At 42.8% G+C, this 24,651-nt stretch overlaps 3 protein-coding genes across 5 annotated transcripts; all 3 read right to left on the bottom strand.

Moving 5' to 3' along the window:
- Window positions 1-609: 609 nt before the first annotated feature.
- Window positions 610-3,354, bottom strand: hwa (huluwa). 2 transcript variants are annotated; one of them, XM_073478509.1, is made up of 4 exons: window positions 3,026-3,354; window positions 2,229-2,813; window positions 1,337-1,529; window positions 610-1,155 (listed from the first exon to the last, which is right to left on the bottom strand). In XM_073478509.1, the coding sequence occupies exons 1-4, from the start codon at window positions 3,041-3,043 to the stop codon at window positions 989-991; spliced, it is 963 nt and encodes a 320-aa protein (XP_073334610.1). In that variant the 5' UTR covers window positions 3,044-3,354; the 3' UTR covers window positions 610-988. The 2 variants fall into 2 exon arrangements, with proteins under 2 accessions (XP_073334610.1, XP_073334611.1); XM_073478510.1 differs by having other exon boundaries at window positions 2,229-3,353.
- A 1,956-nt stretch (window positions 3,355-5,310) lies between these two features.
- LOC141006135 (dnaJ homolog subfamily B member 5) lies at window positions 5,311-8,125 on the bottom strand. Of its 2 annotated transcripts, XM_073478264.1 has the most exons (5): window positions 8,031-8,125; window positions 7,729-7,744; window positions 7,270-7,516; window positions 6,460-7,010; window positions 5,311-5,544 (listed from the first exon to the last, which is right to left on the bottom strand). In XM_073478264.1, exons 1-5 carry the CDS (start codon window positions 8,123-8,125, stop codon window positions 5,311-5,313), a joined length of 1,143 nt encoding a protein of 380 aa, XP_073334365.1. The 2 variants fall into 2 exon arrangements, with proteins under 2 accessions (XP_073334365.1, XP_073334364.1); XM_073478263.1 differs by lacking the exon at window positions 7,729-7,744 and having other exon boundaries at window positions 7,270-7,528; window positions 8,018-8,125.
- An 8,565-nt stretch (window positions 8,126-16,690) lies between these two features.
- LOC141006096 (urea transporter 1-like) lies at window positions 16,691-23,533 on the bottom strand. Its single transcript, XM_073478213.1, has 10 exons — window positions 23,469-23,533; window positions 20,716-20,832; window positions 20,355-20,544; window positions 20,014-20,142; window positions 18,620-18,749; window positions 18,478-18,540; window positions 18,208-18,355; window positions 17,908-18,042; window positions 17,783-17,832; window positions 16,691-17,675 (listed from the first exon to the last, which is right to left on the bottom strand). Exons 2-10 carry the CDS (start codon window positions 20,825-20,827, stop codon window positions 17,418-17,420), a joined length of 1,215 nt encoding a protein of 404 aa, XP_073334314.1. The 5' UTR covers window positions 20,828-20,832; window positions 23,469-23,533; the 3' UTR covers window positions 16,691-17,417.
- Window positions 23,534-24,651: the final 1,118 nt, after the last annotated feature.

The following is a 24,651-nucleotide window of genomic DNA, read 5'->3' as shown; positions in this document are numbered from 1 at the left end:
TTATTGCTAAAATCTTAACGACTTGTCTTAATTGCAGTTTGAGAGCATGTGCACACTTGAGAGCTGCTGTGACTTCTGTATTTGATTCCTTGCACCATTTTAAAACAAAACTGTTGTGGATTAGACCATTTTGAATTAAGTAATGGGGACAATGTGATGGCAATTAGGGCAAACCTCATTCAACTAACATTTTTTTAAATGTATTCTCAATGTTCATCTCCTTTCTGCGGAGTCCCCTAAGGGTCATGGTGAGATTCTGTAGTTTAAGTTACTTCTATGGCTCAAGACTCCACTTTGAGGGTTGTGATGGTTGAAAGATCAAAGACACAATCTTCCTGTAGTGTTAAAAACCCAACAGGAGCCACCATGCTTACTTTTTCTCTATATTATATTCATGACAAGCATTAAGCATTACATCAGGCAGACTCAATATCTCAAAATGTTCTGTAAGCCAATAGTGAATGCATCCACACCAACCATACTACAGTGCCCTCTGCTGGCAAGGAGTAGCATATGGCAGATGTCCAAATCTTGTTAAATTATTTGGATTAATTTAAAAACATGTTTAATGTCTTTAAATCCAACAAAAGTAATCAAAAACCACTGAACTAAATTCAAAGTAAGACTTTATTGGTCAGAGTGATTCAAAACATTTCAAACAATACAAGTGAATATAAATCTTCATGTGAATGTTTGTGAAAACCAGAAATAGTGACTATAATTTATAAGTGCACAGTATAACTTTTATATTAATTTAAGTGACGGTGTGTTGGGAATATTTAACAATTTGAACATATTCAGTGGCAGAGTGCGTTCTTCATCAAAAAAAATATCAGTTTGAACAAGTGTAAAGTCATAGTGATTATCAGTGAGACAAACTTAACTAAATGAAGCTCTCCAAAAAAAAAAACAATATTTAAATTAAATAAATAAGTAAAAAAATAAATTAATATTAAAACCACTAATCACACCCGACAGCTGCGATGCGTTACACCCAGTACTGTTTGGTGTGCACCGCAGGTCTGTGGTGTTTATGTTTAGGGACGTTGTTCTGTTTGACGTAGCACGGGTCATAATAATCCCACTCCAACGCTGAAGCCACGACACCGTTGGACAGACTGTCGCTGTCTGCTGACAGAATCCGCAGGGACACACCTGAAAAGAAACTTTGTTTTTATATTTATGTTTTAATTCATAAGTACTCTCATGTGAATAATAATTTCCACACAGTATCCTCAGTCTAGCTGAGTTTTTTGCCAGTTTGATGCAGCACCAACGTCAGTTCTTAATGACAGCCATACTGAACAGAGTGCAGCTGAAGGAGGCTGAATCGTACCTGCACTTGCACCAAAGTCGCTGTCCAGTCCAGAGCCCGCTGCAGATGTGTTCAGGCAGGACGCCTCTGAAGGCGGGTTGGCGTACTCACACTCCATGTCTACTTTGTCAAACACGTGCACTGCAACACCTGGATTCACATCTGTCAGCATCTCGTAAGTGCTGCTCCGATGACCCACATGGTTTGTCTCGTGCTGCGAACAAAGGACAAAATATAGACCTCACTCTCTGGACAAGGAATAAAGATTTTTTCATGCTTTAGACTGGATCTTGGGTGTTATTTCTGAAGTGATACTCTGAATATTGGTGTAGGGCGTTTGTAGCAACAAAACCCAGATATTTTGTGACGGGAAGTCGTTACATCTCCAGCTCCAAACAGGTATTTGAAAGCCAAAACGTGATCTTTTCCTAACCTTAACCAAGTGTTTTTTGTGCTTTGACCTAACCAGACCATTGACCTGGTGGATTATCAGGGCCAAGATTCAGCATTTTTCTGATCATCAGTATCAGTGTTTTTTGTGTCTGATTGCAGAGTTAAAGTAATGTAATTTTGGCTCTGTGGTCAAAATCATGTCCCCCCCACAACACATCTGATTGGTTACGCGTCACAAGTAGCTCGTCAGCACTGAATAATCTGAATCTGCAAAGTTAGCAGCAACTAAAGGGGCCCGGCAGGTCACTTTTTTTTGCCCTGGGGCCCTCAAGCAGCTTCATCCGGCCCTGCTGCTGAGTGCACTCACTAGATTTGTACCTGAATGCATCACCATCTGTCAACGTTCAATGGTAAAATAACATTTAAGCAGTTTCCTGTAGGTGTTCTTGAATGAATACCCATAATTTAGTCACAATGCCCCCTAACAATGACCCATGAGTCATGAGTGATTCCCACTCACCGCTGGAGAGTTTGGCGGAACCAGGTTCACTCTGATCTCCGCCTCTGAGTCACTGGACTGCGGTAGAACCGGTGCGCTCTGGCACCAGCCTGACGCTTTGCTGACGCTGTATATCCGTGAGCCGGAGGCCAGGTCGAGTCTCTGGCTGAACCCGGCCGCAGGAGACGTGGCCCGGATGGTGCTCGGCGCCCTCAGGGACCCTGAGCCGGTGGCGCCGTCCGGCCTCAGGAGCCGGAACCTGTGATCCACCCCGGCCCTCTCCCTGGATGAAGCCCGGGAGGAGGTGACAGGATGGGGCAGGACAGGCTCCGACAGGGACATGTAGGCTCTCCTCCCGTCCTGCAGAGGAGGGAAGGCCACGTCGGACAGTCGTCTGACCCTGTGCAGGGTGGACTGCAGGAGCATCTCCTCTGTGTCCTCTCGCTTCAGTCTGCGCCTCTTTGACAGGATCAGCAGCTTGTAGCCCAGGAACAGGCAGTTGAGCAGGAGCAGGATGACCACACAGGGGATCAGCAGGAGGACCACCACAGTCAGGGTTGTCACGGGGTAACCTTCAGTCAGATCGGATGCTGTGGTCTGACCTATCTGCGACATTTCATAACAGAGGACATGGGGGGTTAATTTTCAGAGAACTGCTGATCTCAGCTGAGATTCACGTTGTCTCTGAGCGCACAGGTGGCTCAGTGTGTCAATCAATGTGGACCACTGTGTGTTTGAAAGTCTTGTGTATCTAATAACAACACAGCAGCCTGCTGCTTTAATGTAAACGGCCTCCAGATGTGCCTGTCGTCTTTTACCCCCCTCGTCTTCATCATTGTCGACTGACACTGTCAGTGTTAACAAAGCAAAGGCTTGATATGAGACGACTATGCAACGAGGACGAGGACCAGCCACCTGGATTACAGACCAACAGGTGTGTTGTATCATGTGCAGGATGATTCGTTGTCGTAGCGACCAATCGCCGCTGGATGGCAGCAGGTGGCCAGACTCCTGCATCACTGCAGCCATGAGGACTGCAGCCAAGTAAAAGTACTGATACTACACCAGTCCTGCATTTAAACCCTAACACAGATATTTAAGTCTTAAATACTGTTTTAATTTTTTTTTTTTGTGGCGGACCCTGCCACCTCTCTAGCTTCAGACAGTGTTCTGGGGACCTTCTTTTCCTCTGAGAACAGCTTGTTTATTCAGTTATGGAGAAAGATAAATGTTTCTGAGTTTGTATTATTACCTCATTAATTGAGTTTGAATTTCTTCTCCAAAACTACACAGTGACCTTTCAAAGCTGAGATCTCGAGGGTGTAAACAGTTCGGGATCTCGAGGCTTCTGGAGACTTGGATTACACTGGAGCCATTTTCTGATTTTCTTTTGGGTCGTTGTTTCACATTTTAAAACTACTTCAGTTGTTTAGGATAATGCTGCAACGCTGTTTTTCTGTGAAGCTCTAGGAATTTTTGTTTTGAATCCAGTTTTGAATTAATTTCTTCTCCAAAACTACACAGTGCCTCTTTAAAGTATCGAAAGTAATTGATATGGAGAAATGGTCCCAGTTTCATGGTCAGATAATATAAGCTCAACCCCTTTGGATATAATGATTTCGGATGAATCTTACTGGTGCTTTATTGTGGTGTATGTTACATTCCACTGCTGTAGATGTGTAAAGCTGAGCTAATTTCCACTACTTTGTACGCTTTGGGGTCGTTTAATCTACAGCAATGTATGATTATTATTATGATCGTCATATGTTTGTAGCGTAACTGTCCAGTGAGAACCACACATCTCTAAAAAATCAACTTGTCATGAAAAATAAGTGCAATATCTGTTCATGTGACTGTTCATGGCACTGCTCGCATGTGTACATAAGATGCCATTGTGCAGTGTCCCTTTAGTCTGATGAAGAGCAGGTTTGCTCCAAACATCGGTACTTTGGTTCATTAAATAATCTCAATATTGGAGCCCTGCAGTGTGCGAGCTGTCTTTTTGTGTCATGTTTTGCTTACATTTGACTCAGCACCTGGCCGTTTTGGCTTGGATGTGCATGTTCACTCCTACTCTTGCATTTATGTTTATGCATTATTGCCTCCATGAAGCGCCACATGATGTCCCTGCTCTCTAAAGATGCTATTTGTAAGAAAAGTTCATTTTTGAGTCTCATTCCTAACTCGTCAAATACTGACACATTGGGATTGTAGGTTGTGTTGGCATCCCAGTGCTGATGTTTTCTTAAATACAGGACCTTTAATTACTAACTTACTTATTTGCCTTAGACTTGTAGTGGAGTGGCAGTAAAAAAAATGGACCATAAATGTACTTGAGGACTTTTGTAGTCCACTTATTGAAGAACGCTGCCTCGCACAGCACAAGTTTGTCACAAAGAACAGCAGAGAACAGAAGTCTTTAAATGAGTTTTTCTTTATTTGTCATGCCTCCAAACATGTCTCTCTTTCAGGTAATAATAGTACATCAACATTGCTGAATATATACAAACATTGCAAATAATTCAATAGAACATTTGACAGATGAATCTCTCTTAGAGACAATGTTTTTGCATTTTGTACACAAAGTAGATCTTTGTAGACAAGTATACTATGCTATTGTAATAAATCAATGCAAAAGATCAGTCATATGAACACCATATAACTATAATAATAAAGTTGTTGTTTTATTCTTATTATGTTTCTACCATTTAGGTTTAAGGAAGTCTGTACAGACTTGAATAGCACACTGATATCCTGCTGTTGGTTTGCAAGTATAACAGTAAGGATCACCTTTTCATTCAAGAGAAAAGCTGTTGAGTCAATGGACGCCCTCAGATACCAAAGACCCCATTCATCAGTTCTGAACTCACTGCAGCACAGCTGTTGTGCGTCGCGCCTGCAGAAAGTCACCCTCCCTTGCTTGAACACACTTAAGCGCTACTTGCCGTCTCCAAACACAATAAGAGGTTGTGATTGGTTGTGATGCTAGCACCTTGGGCAAGGCTGTGTTTGTGAATTGATAACAACATACACACATGGTGAAGCTGCCTCAATCAGGCGATTAGATGTTTTTTTGTTGTTTTTTTTTTTAATAAAAAGCAGGCTAGCACTGGGCCAGGCTGTGCTTGATGATCTCTCGGGACTGTGGTGGGATCCTGTCGGGGAAGAGCACCTGGAACTCCACCACGAGGTCGCCCCGCTGGGACGGGCTCTTGGGCATGGGCAGGCCTTCGCCCCTCAGCCGCCGGACAGCACCTGGTTTGATGACGTCGCTGCATGGTAGAGGCATCATGCGGTTGTCAAGTGTTGGGACGTTTACTGTGCAGCCGCAGAGAGCCTGGAGAGGGAAAGGGAGGAAGAAGAGAAAAGGAGGTTAGTTATGTAGATGGGTTACATTCAGAACAGGTTTCATAAGGCTTTCTGAATGACTGGGATAGGAACAGTTGGATGCTTGATCTATAAAAGTGTCAAGTTGCATAACCGATGTCTGTCTTAGTGGAAGCATAACCATTTTCTGTGTTATGCAACAAGCCGGTGTTACAGATGTTATAATCGTTGCTCTATTTACTGGCTCTGTATGGGAGTTAAGTGCTTTAGTGACTGAAAGGAGCCACAGGAAGATGGAGGAGCTCTTTTGAAATGCCAGTCTGTGTGACTGCTACCCTGCTAATCTGTGTGTGGGTTGGTAGAAGTGAGAGCCAGCGACTGAGCGAGCCAAAAAAAAAAAAAAAAGAAAAAGCGCTGCCACTCTGGCCTGCCGTGTAGAGGCAGAGGAGTCTGCAGCACACATAGTAGTTGAGAGAGAGTGAAGTGCGATTCGTGGGGGCAGTCAGCGCCGAGGCTAAATTTAGCTCCTGCTTTCTCTCACTCTGCAGGGGCCGATGAGGTAACCGAGGCGTTGGCAGGCTGCTGCTGCTGTTCTGCTAGCGGGGGTCTGTCAGCCCCATTGAAAACTGGGGGGCTCAGATACCCGTAACAGAACACCATGTTCTGTTCGGTTCAAAGATATTACCTTCGCTATATTTGGCAGAGATTGTACCTTCTGCTCCTGTCTTATTGATGCCTTTCACTAATCGATTTTCTCCGGAGTGCATCACTCAACGGTTGTGTAACAGGACAAGAAGTGTTGGATGGATGTGAGCCTCACTCTGTGTAGGTTTAAGTGGTATGTCTACTTATAGGTGTTTCGTAATAAATCATCGCTCTTAACCCTGATCGACCTCTCAGTGTGATGTAAATGCACCAAACTCACCTCTTTAAGGGTGATCTGGGCTGTGAAGACGATGTTGGAGCCGTCTCTCTTGTACTGGGTGTGCTCCTTGTCCCTGAGGATGAAGGTGATGTCGGCAGGGGTGCTGTTGGGCGTCTCGTCTCCCTCCCTGGGGAAGGTGATCCTGGTGCCCGCCTTCCAGCCCTTCTTCACCACCACGTTCAGCACCTTCTCTTCGGACCGCAGGCTGCGGCTGTCGGGGTTGAGGCGGCTGCGCGTGATCTTGACGTGCTTGGTGCAGCCGTGCATCACCTCCTCCAGGGTCACCAGCAGGTCGTGCACCACCTCGTCGCCCTGCAGACGCCGCTGGCCTCGCCGCAGGCCGCCGTCGTGGCAGGCGGACCCGTTCACGTGGCTGAAGGGGAAGCGCCTGAAGGGGTTGAAGAGGTCGTCGTCGTCGGGGTCGGAGCCGAAGAAGATGTCGAAGTGGTCTGAGCCGTGGAAGAAGGAGGAAAAGGTGGCGTGGGGGTCGCCGTGGAAGTTGCTGCGGAAACCTTGGCTTTGGCCTGTCATTGACATCCCATTTTTAAGGCCTGGAAAACACAGAGAAAGCAAGAAGGGGGCAATTAAAATCTGCACACTTAGAAGTTTTGAGGAAAAGTCTTTTACTGCTCGCTGAATAATTCATCATCCCCACAGCTGTCTGTGTTTAGCTACTTTAATCAGAGTGGAAGAGTTCCTCACATCAGTATTTAGCTTTGATATTGACATGAATAGTTAATACGCCAGCCTACGCTACTATAATTTGCCAGATGGCAGCTACTATTTCCAACTCCCTTCCCTCACTCTCACCTTCTTCTCCAAACTGGTCGTATATGCTTCTCTTCTTGGGGTCGGTGAGGATCTCGTAGGCCTCCGCGATCTCCTTGAACCTGTCCTCGGCGTCGGCGTCGCTGTTCTTGTCCGGGTGGAACTTGAGGGCCATCTTCCTGTAGGCCTTCTTGATCTCGTCCTCGTTGGACTCGGGGGTGACACCCAGGACTTTGTAGAAGTCCTTGCCCGTGGGCTTGATGGCGAGGCAGGGCGTGTCCTGCTCAGACTTGCTACTTTCCTATTGAAACAAGAACAAAGATGCACTCATGAGTAAAAATCTGGTCAAAATTCATTTTATTTTTTTTTGCACGTGTCTTAAAACTGAATCACTAGAATCACACGAGCATGTAAACTACACACTATGGGATGGATTGCGTCCAACTGCTGCACAGTTTCTGCTCACGTGCAGAGATTCAGACACTGCATGGGGGAAAATACCCTCATCTCTGCACTGCTGTGCCACTGCATAATCCATGCAGTTTTTCTAAGCTGATGCACAGCACAACGTGAGACAGAGAGAAGAGGGGGGCCAAAAGATTTTCCCCCAACGACCGAGATCCTGTGCAGCGATTGGCTGAGCGACTCTTGCCATTTGAATGAATCCACAGCAACAGACACAGAAAGATGTCGGTACAGCAAAATCGCTTACAATTTACTGATATAACATAACCGACAGTGTATTCAACAAATAAAAGATGATTTTAAAAGGCAGATAATTTGTACTCACCGCTGATGAAGACGAGCCCGAGCTGTCACCTCTGTGCATAACCCGCACTTTGCACTTGACATTGACATTTTTGTGCTTGACGCCGAACTGAGTCCAGATGAGAACCATGATGTCTGCTGGAGAGTTTGGGTTTTGTTTGTAAGTTAAAGGGTTTAAAAGTGGCTACTTGTCGCTGTCCAGTTGCTGCCGGTGCTGAAGTCCTCTGTGTCCGTGCTGCCTGAGCTCTCCTCGGCTGTCTTATAAATACCGGCCGCGGCAGCTCCTTTACTATCCGCTCACCCTCCCACGCGCCGTGACAGAGCTTTCCCCGGGACCGCCCATTTCCTCACGCGCGGCAGGGGATGCCGGTGTCCTCAGTCGGCTCGGCGCGAGGCCATTGGTGCTCCGGAGATGATCACGCGGATGTTGCAGCCCTCCATCTCCATCTCGAGACTTGTTTCCGGAGATCTTGAAGGCAGAGCCGAGCAGACAGTCACGACTCAGGAGGAGTTTTTCTTTTTTCTTTTTTTCTCACTTCTCTTTCACAGACAGACAGAACAGAACAGAACATCCAGACATGCAGCGAAAAGGACCCTGCTGGCTGCCCAGACAGCCTCCAGACAGCCGCTAATGTCCTCAAACGACTTTAGATGCACATTTTGTGGATTATGAACCCACGTGTTTGATAAATTAAGGCTATTTAGATTCACTGCGGGTGAGGGAAGGAAGAAAAATGAACATGATTCTTATTTTAGCTGGTTTTCAGGGCTACTTCTGAATAGTTATCTTGGTAACACGCAAAATGTGAGTAGTTAATGAGGAACGAATCAGGAACGACTTGATAGTTAATGAGGAATTCCTGAATAACTATGATCTGAGTACTATATAGTAGATCATGACTGACTGGGAGATGCTACATTAATGACCCCTTTTCAACCAAGGCGGTTCAGGTGCTGGTTCGGAACCAGTGTGGCAACAACACTTTGCTGGCCTAGAACAAAGAACCACTTACATCAGGGGTGTAATTAAGTTTGTTTAGGCATAAAAAAAAATCAGTCAACACACAGTGCACCTTTTAAGATGAACATATTTCTGCAGTGATACCCGTGTGCCAAGTTATATAGTCAGACATGTGAAGGAGTAGCCTACATCCACGTTCGGCTAATGCTTACATAATGTTTGCACACAATTTTATGAACGCCTATACGGTTTCATGCAATTCAGTGATTCAGTTTAGCAGTAAAAGAGGTGGGAGAGCATTGTGAAAAAAGCCACTTCAAGAATAAGTAAAAAAAAATAAATTAATATGAGGTGTTTATTGCTTGTAAAAAGTAAAAAAACAAGTCTAAAAACAGTCCATTTATCTCACTGAAATGCTCCTTTCTAGTAAGTGTAATGAGATATTTTTGAAGACTTTTCATGGTGACATATCCAGATCCTTTACTTAAATAAAATCAAAACACTACTCAAAGGAGACATTATGCTCATTTACCAGGTTCATAATTTTATTTTGGGTTACTGCTAGAATAGGTTTACATGTTTTAGTGCTCACAAAACACATTAGTTTTCTCCTACTGTCCAGTGCTGCAGCTCTGTATTCCCCCTCTGCTCTGTTTTAGCTCCTGTGTCTTTAAGATTATCATGTTTTTCAATCATATTTATGTGTCAAATAAATGTAGTGGAGTAGAGAAATAACATAAAATTGAAACAGTAGTGCTAATGACTTGAGATTGCACTTGAGTGGATATTGGAAATGGAGTAGTAGTTGCTTTCCACCACTGACTGACAAGGCAATATATATAGAGATACATATACCTTGGTGAAGTATACATATAATTGTTGTGGGCTTGTATTGCATTGTATTTCCACTCTCCTAAATATAAAAAAGGATGTGGGAGAACCAAATGTTCACCTTTTAATTTAACATAATCAAGCGCAGCAAATGACATCCTTAAAAATGTCCATTAACCAGCACTCGAAATGTCGCCGGGTTTATTTCCTGCCACTGAAATTAACTTGGACCCACACTGTTCTGTTAATGGACTTTCACAGTAAAATGTCAATAAGCTTTACAGCCGCCGTGTTTATTTATTGCTTCCTGTATCCATCCGAATGCGCAGGTGTTCATTTAAATGTGTCCGCCCACGTAGTTCTGCATGGCAACTATGTGCATAGTGCCGCAGACAATAATTGCGAACTGATGCAAATGAGGCACCTAATAACCAACAGTAAACAGCTGTGGAAAGGAAAGTGCAGTTCCAAGTTATGTAACTGAATGTGTTAAAAGCCTTGTTCTGTTTGGGAAGTGTTCAAATATCTTCTTGCTGTGAAAATCCAAGATAACACCTCAAAAAGCTTGTTGACTGACTGAACGATGCCGATTACCTAATCAACACTTCTTAGAGTGTCATGTTGAGTCCATGATGAGAGAATATTGACTTGAAATGTGACTTTTTAAAAAGAAGGACTCATAAAACAAGTTTAAGTTGTTTTTTGAATGCGTTACTTCACATGAATGTATTCGATTTTCTTTAAGTAAAGGATCTGGATGCTTCTCCCACCTCTTTTACCACTGTTTCCTTGAATTGCATCAGCCTGTAAAGGTGTTTTTTTATAACCTTTATAACCTTATGCACGCATTAATTGCTCTTATAGCCGAAACCTGGATGTACTCCTCCACACATCTGACTGTTTAACTTGGCACACAGGCAACACTGCAGGATTATAGTCTGCTGAAAATAACTACTGTATTCTCAAAGTAGCCATAAAAGCCTAAAACGGTGAGTTTAATTTCCTGCAGACTCACATCCACAGCGAAGGTACATAACCTTAATTTATGAAGCGCGTGGGCTCAACAAAATGTGAACCGTCTCAAGTCTCAGCGGTGAGGGGAAACACTTATCAGCAGTAGAACAGGTTGAGCTGTGCCGTATACATTACATAATATACACAATCTATATGATACCTCCACTGAAGCTCTGTCAGGGTGCAGAATAGAGTGAACAATGTCATGAGATTATGTTTAATCCCTTCTCATTATGAAGATCCATGTCTACTCTTTCTCAAAACTGACATTATTGCCCTACTGGCAGTTATACAGTGTCTTTATAAGACACGTTACCATCAAAATCTATCACAAATTTTAACCAAATTATTAGAAAACCTGCAAAATAAAATGCGAATGAAAGCTAGTTTCCACCCGCTACCTTCATGCGATTATTAGGAGTTAGTTCATCGAGATAAGCGGTAGGTGGCGTCGATTCTCTCGTTGGAAAACCATTGAGCGACAGGAGGGTGCGACAAGACGACAGGATTTAAAGAGTGCCTGTTAAACTTCAAACAATGAAAAACAAGAGAAAGCAGATTGGAAATGTGACTGTTTTAATCTGATGAAATGTTTGTCTCTTCGGTGGAACAGTGGGAACAGCTGATCAGTCGTGTGAGTTAAGTGTTCGCAATGTCAGAGCTTATTCGGAAAACGTTCCCATCTCCCAGTACAGCCCGTTCTCACTCCTAATACAGTCAAACACAGCAGCCTGGTCAGTAGACCGACACTTCTAGTTTCTGTAGTTACCCCTTTAGCGTCGCTTCTTGAAGTGCCCCTCCAGTGTTGTAGTACAAAAGAGCGAGAAGAGTCTGAGTCAGGGGCTGGTCGGGGCTGGATCTTCCACCCTGAGACTTGAGGTTTGTATCTTGTTATGTAACGTAAGTAAGTTGACAAAGCTAAATAATGTAACACATTTAAGTAACTGATGTGACTGAATGTAGTTATTTTAACCAAAAATACAATGTTTTCCTGAACCTAACGGAGTAGTTTTTGGTGCCTGAACCCATCCAAACCCCACAAACCCCACCACTAAAGCGTTTACATATGACAGGATACATCTTTATGGTTCATAGTGCACACAAAAGGCCTTTTTTTTACTTAAATATGTTTAACACAATTCTTTTTTTTTCAGTAAAACTGGCAAGACCCTCCCCCACTCTCTCAAAACAATCAGGCAACCCTCCCTTCAGCTATAAAAAAACACATAACCCTTCCCTTTCTCTGAACCCAGCTACCTTTTTAATAATATATGTACAGTTCCAAGCCAAAAATATCCTTTGTAGGGATCAGAGAATTCATGGGGAAAGTCTATTTATGAGGGCTTGTGTGGTGTTTCCGATAAATAAAACAAAGAAGAAATATCTAAAAATATCTCACAGACCCACAGTCTTGTCGACTCAGAAAATCATCACTGCACAGCAAGTCATCTGGTTGAATGGCGCTTGAAAAGGACTCACTATCTATTTAGAGCTCACTACTCATACTACAGGATTACCACACAGCGTCGACCATGCAGCCGGCACTGCAGCCATGGATATGGAAATCAGTGTCACAGGGAGCGTACATACATGGCAGTGCTTCCTCTGCTGTGATGCTTCATACATCCAATGAGGGCTGGAGTTTCCTGTGGATTCTCCTTCCGTCCTACAGGAACCGGCAGACAAATTTGGTTTGAATGTGTTGAGCCAGGAGCGTCACGCTCCAGATAGCAGCTCTTACATATACTATTCACAGATCGAGCAGGAGAGAGTGAATCAGAGCAGACTGTTACATAGCGCTCATTTTTTCGTGCCCACGGGAACAGTCTGACTGTGTGTTTGGCCTGTTTTTTTTCTTTTTCACACATTCAAGCTGTCTCTCTCACAGAAACACATACAAAGTTGCCTGTCAGTCTCAGAGAAAATTACTGCTAATTACGGTTCCAAGCTCCACTGACACTGTTATTGTAAGGTGACGCGGAGGCGGACAGCTTACAAGCAGCCCAGTGTTCTTACAGTGCTGCCTGATGTTCTAGTAAATGTACTGAACAGCCACTGTGTCCTTTTGTTACTTACCCCGGCTTTTATCTGGAGGGCTCCAGTTCAAGATGTGCATTTTTATTTATTTATTTATTTTTTTGCCATCAAATAGTTATTTTGTAACTGGAAACACAGGTTAGAATACCTTCTTTTGTCTTCCTTTGCATGTACATAGCAGTCATGAATACTACCCAATGACAATATCAGTTAGTTGGTACACAACTTTAGTCCAGACTGAAATATCTCAACAACTTTTGATGGATTACTGTGGGATTTAGTACAGACATCCACGGTGCCCAACGATTTAATCCTGATGACTTCTGTGATCCCCTGACATTTCCTGGCGTGTCACCAGCAGGTTAAAGCCGGTGATCCCCCGACCCTTCCACTAGCATCACCATGACGTTGACATTTTTGTAAAGACATTCTTGTCCCCCACAGACTGACACAGTTATGATCCCCTGACTTTTCATCTGAGCATTACAACTGCTATCTCAGCTACCTCACCTATACTTCCATTTCACTGCTAATCAGCACGTTAATAGCACGCTAACACACAAAAACTAAGATGGAAAACATGACACGTGCTTAAAATATGTATCCTAGCATTGAAGAAGATGCACTTCATTAATCCCTTTACAGAGAAACTCCGTTTCAGTTTTTTTTCACTCTCACAAACACTACGTTAACACATGCATAATGTATGGAGGAGTGTCAAACAGAGGGGGCTGCCCCATGTGAGGCGCCAGGAGCAGTTAGGGTTTCGGTGCCGTGAACTGGCACCTTTCCAGCTACCAGTCCGGCCACCGTATAGACTGTTCTGAGCGGATCTCTGAACAGGCAGCCTTCTGGTCCCTGTGGACTCGACTACTGCAGTCCTCTCAATGTGAGCATGTTGCCATCAGCATTCAGCTCAAATCACCATTATTCTGAAAAATAAGAACCCTGCAGTTGTTAGTTCAGTGACTGCCGGGCCCTGTCCATGGTGCTGAATCAGTAGGGGTTTTGCACATAATAGGCTATCTTTCCGCCGAATGACATGCCTTAACCCTAACCCGAACATGACACTAAAATATTCAGGCAAAAAGCTCCAGGAAGAGTGTATTTTTGAAACAATGGATTTTGAGAGCAGTTGGCTTTTTGTTTCTGGATAACGGGCCTGGTTCTCGGTCCAAAGGGACATTTTTTGGACGGTTGGGTTTTGGAATAATGGGCTGTCGGAAACAATAAGCAGTCCCCAAAGCACCATCCAGTACAGCCTCACAGAGCTGCTAGCATGGCTTTATACTCTTTAGTCTTGTTCATATTTGATTTATTCAGTTAACTTTCCCAACATGACAGTCTAAATATTATTTCAAAGCTCTCTGCACACTGCAAATATTAACATTCTGGTGAAGAGACACATTTATTTATCTTTTTTTGTAAGCTAAATATATTGAGGCTTAAACTACTTGAATTATCCAACTGAAAAAACAATGAAATGCTGATTGGTGGAAACACAAGAAGGCAGGCTAACGTAGCTTAGCCTTACTTAGAATGAAAGTGGTTTGGGGTAACACGCTGAAACATCCCCCGTTTGAATCTTTCCCATGTTTGCAGTTGTCTTGCTATCTGATAAAGGAATAAAATTCAATGAATTAATGGTGCAACACTCACAACTAATCTTACTCCCCACTTAGATCCACACATCTATATTGCTAACTTGATGGATTCAATAAACAGAATTGTAGAAATTAGCGTGTGTTTGGCCAATGTGCATGTTAACCCTATGACACCAACCATATGTAGGTTTTCTTGTAGCAAAATGTGAACTCCAGACCTGTGATTCAACTCATTTAGACCAAGTCTCAAGGCATTTTTTTCTTGGGCAAGTCAAGTCACAAACGACCTCCGACATGGAAAAGTGCAACGGAACGGCCATCCAAGTCAGAAACTCAGGCAAGATCTGCTCAGCCCGTAGCTTAAGTAAATCAGCCCACCCACTTGCAATTGAAGGCACCATCAAGTCCCAGACAAGTCATTCCAGTCGAGTCCAAATTGAGTCACTGTTCATAGAAAACTGACCTACTTCTCCTGTTCTTTTGTCTTTCCTGCTGTCGTTATCTTCTTTCTGTTGATCCAAATTTAACTACAGTTATAAAATACTTTGGCCTCCATTTTTATATGAGACTTTCTATTCTTAACTGACAGACAGCGGAGGAGACAAACTGCCGGTACAGCACAAGCTCTCTCTCTCTGCATATATGCCGGTGAATGTGTGACTGTGTTGTCTCACTCTTTCCTGTTAGGTTTTGTGGGAGCAGTAGGTGCTGCCTGCAGGTGAATCACACTTCTGTGAGCACACAGCGCTGACACGGGGAGGGTGACATCTCACATCGTCCCACTCTGTCCTTCAAAAAGGTCGGCGGATGAATCAACGCTGTGTAAAAGGCCGAAGAAAATCCACTGATGAAGGTCACTTTAACCTACCAGTGATGTTCTGGGCAGTTTTAATCACCCGCTGTGGAGCCTTCCTGTCCTGGGCAGTGGATGAACCATGCCAGTTTGTGATGTTTCCAGTAAGGATGTTTTCTGTTGCTCCTCTGTAAAAGTTGATCTTGCTTGCAGGATCTTAGCCGGCCTAAGTTTCTGTAGGAGGTAGAGCCTTTTCTGGGCTTTTTTAACCAGGGTGGTGATGTGTGATGACCAAGACAGGTTCTCAGTGATGGTAATTTCAATGAACCTATAACTGTTCACCTGCTCCACCTCAGCTCCACTGATGTAGACAAGGATGTGTCTTTGCTTTCTTTTTTTTTCTAAAATCAACAATAATGTAATGTTCGTTAATGAAATCAGGACAGCTGTTGAAAATATGCATATAATAAAGCTTCTGTACTTAATTTGCCGTACTTTTATTATTTTTATTTGAGCGAGCAATCTTAAATACCCCAAACTCACACATTTAGTGTTCTCGAAACATTTTGGGATCCAGTTGTCCAGTTTGAAACTGTTTGACTGTTTGTGTATGAAACAAACAAACAAACTGGAATCCACATTTGTTTCAGTTGTATATGCAGAGTGAAGAGGGTGCTTTGTACCTCCTTTCTTTATTTTTTGATCAATTAAAAAAAATTGACATGATCAACATCATCTCCTGTGTCTGACAATATTTTTTTTAAGTAAAGCTAACCTTCCCTGAATAAGTAATGGTTAATAAGCCATGTTGTGCAATTATTATTAATAATTATTAAGTAGGTGAGAGTTAATATTACTCACTTTTTATAAGTAATCAGTTGTGTAATGTATTGAAAAATGTTAGGTAGACTTTACCTAATTTCTTTTAGTGTGTCATAGTTGTTAAATTTAGGTACAATTCACTCAAAACATGTGATGAAATCTACCCAAACAAACAGAGTGCAAATTGTTACCTCACGCTTATAGAGTAGATTATATAGGTTGATTCTTACAGTGTACAGGCGGCAGCGGATAAGAGAAAGTAATCTCGAGCAGCATTGAGGAAAGTTTCCCCCTGTGATTCCTTTGGAATATTAAGTAGACAGCTGTCTGATTTGAGGAGGTATTCGGTACAAACGGAGAGCAGAGAGAATAACAAGTCATATTTTATCACCAGGCAAGGAAATGAGATGTTCTCATTTTCAACTTCTTCCCCCTCCCTCGTCTCGCACCTTCCCCCCCGATGGATTGCAGCTCCCACACATGTCCAAGAGTGTGACTGTTACGTGTAGCACTGGCTAGACTGAAGCCATGTGCCTCGGTGCACCAGACAGGCAGGTGGCAATAAAGATTTACTCATCAATGTAAATATAAATGCAGACACCAGACCCAGACAGAGTGCTGTGTGTGGTTTTTTAATCGCTTGACATCTTGGGAGCTTCTTTTCACAGAGATGAAAATCTTCTTGCTGCAGGGGAAAAGGAGACCGGCTGTCCTCGAAGGAGCAGATGAGGACAGAAGATGAGAGAGAGAGAAGTGGAGGAAGGAGATAACGAAAAGGGTTTATAAAAATGTCAAATTGAGGGAGAGGCAGTGTGAGAAAAAAAAAGAGAGGTAAAGAGAAACGATAAGAGGAAACAATAGGACAGCTTGGAGTACAGAAGGCAGAGATGGATTGTGCCTGGCAGAGAAGAGGGTGTTTTGCTGGGGGAGCAGTTTATGAAATCTCCCCTACAGCTCACTGATGAAACGCTCTGGCTGCTGCATTTTAAACCATCTCAAAGTGACCGCTGAATTTGTGCTGTTGAGACTTCGAGGAAATCGAATAACACCACGTTTCATAGGATTTATATTATTGCAAAGTTGGCATACATAATTGTATTCCTCCTTAGTATTTTCCTCAGTGTGATTAGATTTACATGCATCAACGGTGGTTCTCTCTTTCCTTGTCAAGTGCTGCCCTCTGCTGTGGAAGAGAGCTCAACTGCATGAGAAATGATTTGCCATTTCGAAAACATTTCTCACTCTGATGCCAGCCATTTTATATAAGAAATATTGTTATGTAAGAGATGAAATGCCAAAGCTGTATACCGCCAATGCTGTTCCAACAATTAAACCATCCGGTAGGTAAATGTCAGGACAATCATACAAATTCACTGCAGTCCACAAACTGGACGCTTGGCCCTGTGCTCTCCCTCAGCCGGGCCTCTTCTTGGCCTCCGCTCTGCTGACTGTGCTGAGCCTTCTCCAGGGCCTTTAATTGTCTCTGGTAGCGCAGATTCTCCTCGGGGTAGGAGACCGCCGAAAGAGGCAGTCTGCAGATGGCCGGGATCTCGGAGGAAATGAGGAGGAAGATGAGAGTCGACAGGCAGAAAGGCCACGTGCAGGCTGGTAATGCAAGCTGAAAGGGGGACATCATAGGAAGGGAGTGCATGACACATGATATGAGAGACATCTGGGTGTTCGGATGACGTTTATCGAGTTTGACTCAGGAAGGAAGCTTCTTACCGCGGACATCAGCTTTGAGATCGCTGCAGTCATGTATGCGCAGAAAAATGCTGCAAAGAAACATACTTTTTACAATCGTGATCAAACATTTCCAGCGCAGTGATCCTGCTGTTTGTCAATCTTACCACATATTAGAGCCAGGAGATGGGTTTGCCATGTTATGACATAGAAGACCCCTCCAATGGCGATGCAGGATAGGGCGCTGTTATATCCCCACAGCCCTGAGTAAATGTCTTCATGAGGAGCTGCCAGAGCAAGTCCTGCATCACACACGAGAGAGGAGTTAAACATTCCCAATAAAACTCATTATCCAATGGCACAAATGTCAGATTTGAGTCAACAAACACAGTCTACACAGCATCATTCGAGAAAACATCCTCAGCAGACCTTATGCATATTTCTCTGCAAATGAAGAGTCTTTTTACCAGACAGGATGCCAACAGCAGAGCCCAACATGGCATGATAACAGATAGTTGGTGAGGAAAGCAGCAGGGCCAGAAGGATGAGACCTCCTGTCCAAGGACTGTGGCAGCCGTACACCTGGCCAACACCAACTGGCACTGACAGGAAGAGCTGCCAGTGGAAAACCTCCATTTACTTGCATTTGAAATAATAAGCTTGATTTATTAACTAGGATACGACATGTGCAGTATAGCGGTTGTAATGATTTCAATTATGAGGAGACTTTCAAAGACCTGAGAGATGTTGAGACTGTCCATGGAGTCATTACGAAAGTCCAGATTTGACCTGAAATCCACCTTAAATTGCAGAAAAAAGGTTAAAATTTCATTTGCATCATCTGCGACTGTGTTTGTATATAGCAGGGCTGTACTGTACCTCTGGAAAGTAGGGGTGATAGGCTCCTGTAGCTGCAACATGAATACACACCAAAATATTAAAGGGCAGGGTGAATATGGGGAGGTCCCATTTGCTGGCAACTGAGGACAAAGCACTGGAGACCACTGGGCTGTGAAAAACAGGAAGCAGGAAATGGATTATTGATTAGGAGGAAAGGCAAACCATAGTACACACTGACCCCACCAAGATCGCTTACGTTCACCTCAGGGTTGAAGCTTTTTTTAGCTACTGAATTGAGTGAAACGGTGTGTTTGTCTTCCCCAATGTAAACTGCAAACATTAGCGTGTGAAGGTAACTATCTTACTAACAAAACAGTAAGATAATCTAGCATTACTTTCAAAGCCAAGCGTTACTTTAGCTAAATTTAGGGGTTGATTCGACTATAGAAACCAGCAAAAGCTACAGTTTCAAAGTATCCCACCTGCTCCAGGCTGCCTGTGGCTAACTGTATCAACAGCAGGAGGTTCACATATGCCAATGATGCTATATACACTGATTAACGCTGAAAACAAAGTTTCTGAATATCTTCAACCTGGAAGGGGTTTTCCAAAAGACCCAACCTAAAATGCTATTATGTGTGCAGGAAAAGGCCAAAACGCAGAGAAAAAGCTTTGTTTTAAAAAAATCCCTGCGTACATGTGGACAGGGCCTCAGTCAGTCAGTCACACAGTCGTCCGCTGTAATCGGTCTTTTCTTTGTTTGTTCGACCATGACCATCAACAGTAATGCTAACTGTTACCTCCCAACGCTAGCAGAGACCAGGACAAACGAAACTGTTATATTGCGTGCGAACCACCTACTCTCTCTGTCCGACTAACCGCTGCTGGGTGAATGCGTCACTAACTGCGCCCGCTTGTGATATTTTCCAGGAAAGTCGCCACTGACACTTCAGTGTACATCTTTGGTATTACAGCAAATGCAAGGGCTTTCATCAATGGGCCGTAGGCTCAGTCATCCTTGTGTTACCTCATTCGGCGATAGACAGTGACTTAACAGATATTTACATGAAAATCTTCGACATTGTTACTTTAATTAGCTAGCTACCTGTAGCTGATGACAGCATTAGTTAGTTAGTCCTTTCAGCCGGGACTATTGAGCTAGAAACAACAAGCTACTTTTGTTTATCTCTCTCTGCAATTAAGGACCCATTGTTTAAGAAATTACTAAGAACTTCAAGTGGTTAATTTGCCACCGATAATACTGTAGACTGCAATTTGTGAGAAAAGAAAGATCGACAGGCTAGCAACAGTAACTAAGGGGACTAGAGAAATGGTCACCTTTGTCTCTTTCCAGTTTACAGGAAAGAGACAAAGGTGCAGTTTCCAACTGTGTGCAATCAAATGAGTCGGATGAATTTTGAAAGAACACTTACCACAACATGGACATGAACACATTTGGCAGTAACAGCCACCAGTACCAGCTCCCTTTGGCTGAGAAAACAGCCATCAGCATCCCCACCAAGGTGCCGTTGTAGCCATATAAACCGGCTGATACGGCCTCCCTGAGGTGAATGTGACAGATGTTGTCAACATGAGTGAAAAACACAATTAAGAGAAAAACACACTGTGAAAATAGCACAGTGTGAAAGCTAAAGAAATTGTTGCCCCAGGGAATGAAAGCGGAAGAGATGGCGATAATGGCTTTATGGTAGGAGGAGAATGTTTTTTTTATTCTTTGATGAAGTCACAAAAGAAAAGGGAGACGCCATCTGACCTGTTTTGTCCCAGTAAGATGGCGGACGCTGTGGACACTACGGTGCCCAGCAGACTGTTCAGAGCCCACCAAGGGTCCTGCAGGAAGAGGCCGGTCGTGATGAGGAGCCCACTGAGAGGGTTATTGACGAACATGACCTGGGCCACTCCTCTGAAAATCCAGTCCAGCAGTTGGATTACCAAAACCTGTCCTGTCAGAGATGGATGGACTTCATTTTAACCGTCAATTACAAAGAGACTTAAAGGGGAAGTCCGTTATTTTTAAACTTGGGCCTTATATTTACATGTTTTGGTGTGTGAAGACCAATATGAAATCATATAAGATTTAAGTCTGATTTTTTCAAATCGAGGTTATCACCTACGTTTCATCCATTCTCTGACGAGATGCATGTCCCCCGTGAGAAGCCCGACAGCTCTGAGGAGACGGGAGCGAGCTGGAGCTTCCTCATGTGAGGGCTGGTTGTTATTGTCCATACGTACTGTAAGTAGAGTTCATCACAATTGTCATTTTTGTCTTTTTAGTTTCACTGAATGTGTGTTTTATATGTTTTCTGGGTTTTGTGTCTTTTGCCCTTTTTCCAGTGTTCTGTTTTCCCTCGACACCTGCACTGCATCTCCCTCATTAGCCCTTCCTTCCTTCCTTCCTTCCTTCCTTCCTTTTCCCTGCCTATCAGCCCCTTCCCTGTTTCTAGTGTTTTTACGTTCCTTTCCCTCACCTGTGTTTCTCCGCCTGATCCCCTCGTTAGTTTAGTTTATATCCAAGTCCAGTCTTTTGTCTGAGTCTGATCCTCCCTGCCCCATCTCTGAGTGCTTTTTCTGGCTTTTGATTCCTCGTGTTTTCCTGGTCTGTGCTTTGCCTTTTGTTTGCCTTTCTTTCAATGATTTGTCTGCCTGTGTCTCATGCATTTGGGTCGACCTCTCCTGCTTCCCCCTAACCCTTATATGCATATGATCAATATTACACCCGCACGCATTGTCACTGTGTGCATGTTTGCTTGATGTTAATATTTAGCTCAAGGCCGAATGTGCAGCCTCACGGAGCTGCTGGCATGACTTTGTAGACTCTTGAGAGTCTTGTTCTACTTCTATAGCTTTTTGTTTGATGCCCAACAAAGCACCCCACCGTCTGTATGAAATTATTCAGATGTTGTGTTCATTAGCGTTTCTGTTCTAGTAATTTCGACCGTGATATTGTCAGATATTGTCAGCCAAAGTCGACGCCTCCCTGCACAAACTAAATCAGCGTGGGTCCCTTTGCTCCCTGAGGTGTAAACAATTCCAGCAGAGAGGTGTGAGCTAAAATCGAAACCTCGCTGCCAGTTTGCAACATCGTTTTCTGTTCCTTTTATATTTTTATATCTTTTTGAAGGAGTGATCAAAGCAGATTTCCCGAAGAGTTTCCCACTGTTACCGTCAAACATCCTCAGTCACAGTTCTCTGCATGAAAGCCCGCGTGTGTTGATGCTGCCCGGTGAGCTGTGAACCTCTTGATCTCACAGCTCTGTCGGCTGCCTCTTTTCTTCTGCGCCACAATACTTCTTAAGAAACAACAAATATGGGAGCTACTGAACACAACTCTGCACAAACTTTTGGAATTGAACGTGTAATCAAACATAAAACAATCAATAACACCTCTTATAAACTATCACTGAAACCATGAACGTGTCCAGAGGTTGTTCAGACCTCATACTGTTATGGCTTTTGTTATTATTACCTTCCCTTTGTTTGAGCATCTCATGAGGCCCCTGGGAGTTGCTGTTTTTCCCTCACAGTACTGCAGATTGCTGCTTTTGCTGTCAAACTGTGGTCACACTCTTTACTCTTAAATACCAGGCGCAGGGTCAGTGCTGATTTGTTCGTGTTGGGATGAAAATAGCTTGTTGAGTGGTGGCAGCACCTTGTGTTATTGTCTGCTTTCACGCAAATCTGTTTTTTTCAGCCAAATTCAGCGACAGCAACAAAACATCACTCTTCACATACAATCTGCAGGAGAAATTTTTGTTGTTCATGATTAAAGAACTACAAAGGCGTCGCATTTTAGTTAAGCAGTTCGTATTTATATTTTCGTTCAGCGTAACGCTTCGTACAGCCATTGATCACCATTAATCACCATTGATCACCATTCATCACCATTCATCAATCACTCATCCCAACCCAGACCTTCAGTCAACAACAGTCGACACAATCAATAAACATATAGATCAATTATCAACAGATGAATAGAGAAGTCTTTATAACACATAATGAGCATACTTTTAATGCATTATAATGCACCTGTATAATCATAGTTATTAGCACTCATTGATATTTATAATGCTTTATAACAACAGTAATCTTAACTCATTATCACCCCAATGTCTACGATGCATTATAACGCATTAATGACAATAATTGTAATGTGTTATAATGTGCCTTTAGTGCCATATAATCCTAGTTATAAGCAATCATGAATATGTCTTTATTGCATAAAAAAGCATACTTACAATGCAATATAGCGTGCCTATCTTATACAATATTATAAAGCATTTCACAATGACTTATAAGGTCAAGTATCAATACTTCATGATTGCTGGTCACTCACTGTTTTTGCACGGATTACAGTGTATTTGAATTCTACATTTCATTTTAAAGATGATGATTACAGGCTGATTATAAGTGATGATACGTGGTCATTGTTCGCTTTAAGTAAAGTGAAAAAAAGATGAAACACACTAACATACATTATGTTAACGTTTATTCATGTTTGTGATGCATTTTAGACATCAGTGTAATACATAAAAGATTTCTGAATATTAATGACTGCTTATAACTATGATAACACGGCACTATAGGTGCATTGTAACACATTATTGTGCACTGTTGACAGTTCATTATGTTTTTTGCAGCCAGCATTATTTTCTGATTCATGGTGAGTTTGATGTATGAATTTATAAATATTTCCAGCATACAATACAATAAAGTAACAGAGTGGTCAAAAAATGTTCTGTTGTTAAATTTACCAGTCACATAGTATTATGTCTGATTACTATTAGAGCACTGCCACACTGCATCTGTCATTACATTTACAAGTGAATCATTTTAATACAATAAAAATCAAAGGCTTTTTTCTTCTTACCTCTTTGAGTTGAAGATTAATCACAGCACTCTTATCTACCAGCTGAGTTAATGAAGGCCTACATGCTTTCTTTAAAAAGAGGACAGATATAAAGGACTCTGCATGATATTATGCAGCCTCCTTTTGTCGATAATAACACTCCTTATTGTCTCCTTTCTGCAGGACCCCTGCCAGGAGCAGAGACCAAAGTCTCTCTATTCATCTCAGCAGCTAATCAGGGAGAAGAATGTTCTTATTAGGAAAGTATTTGCTGCTGGAGCCAAACAGTGGCCTTTGTTTCGTGTAGTGTCCGCCTCTGAGTGAAAGGGAAATGTGCCTGTTTCAGGAGCACATTAGGGGATTGTTATACGTGGTCATTTCAATGCATTCAGGTGTTATACATGTACATGACTATATGATTTATTGTCCTTTAAAACATGCACACATTTTAGAAGAAAAATAAAATGAATTCTGATAATGTCACCTTTTAAAAGGTCCCATATTATGCTCATGTTCAGGTTCATAATCTTATTTTGGGATACTACTAGAATATGTTGCTTTAATGCTCAAAAACACATAATTTTTTTTTGTCCTGTCCAGTGCTGCAGTGCAGTCTGTTTTAGCTCCTGTCTCTTTAAGACCCCCTTCTGATGACCCAGTCTGCTCTGATTGGTCAGCTCACACATGCCTGAGCCAGCACTTTTTGCAACAACAGAGCAGCTGTGCTAAATCAGTTCTTACCAGCCAAACTAGCCGCTAGGCACATATTATGCAAATGTATGACTCTGTGACGTAGTGTGATGTCACAAAGTCCCGGAATTAAAGGCGGGACTACTGACGAGGCGTTTAAGGAGCAGTATTTTCTGCAGGACAGAGGAGCTTCTGCTAGTGCACAGTTTGACCTTTTTAAAGTTCAAAGATCTTGTACATGCAACTTGTATGAAACACTGAAGGAAACGAATAAGTGTCTTTTAAATCAACATCAACATGGATTTAAACACATTTTAAAGCCCTTTATTTTGACCAGGTTCATGACTACATAGATATGAAATGATCTTTAGGAGAAAACAAGGTTACACTGAGCTTTAAGTTAATCATCTACAGTTAGTGACACAAGGCGCAGTCGGTAAACTTGGTCCGTTCATCCTCTCCACAAAACGAGGAAATATACCATGTTGATGACAATGCAACCAGTTTAAAATCT

The sequence above is a fragment of the Pagrus major genome, chromosome 12 (genome assembly GCF_040436345.1).
Source record: "Pagrus major chromosome 12, Pma_NU_1.0".
In the NCBI taxonomy this organism is placed as follows: Eukaryota; Metazoa; Chordata; class Actinopteri; order Spariformes; family Sparidae; genus Pagrus; species Pagrus major.
This window is presented reverse-complemented; position numbering and strand designations above follow the sequence as displayed.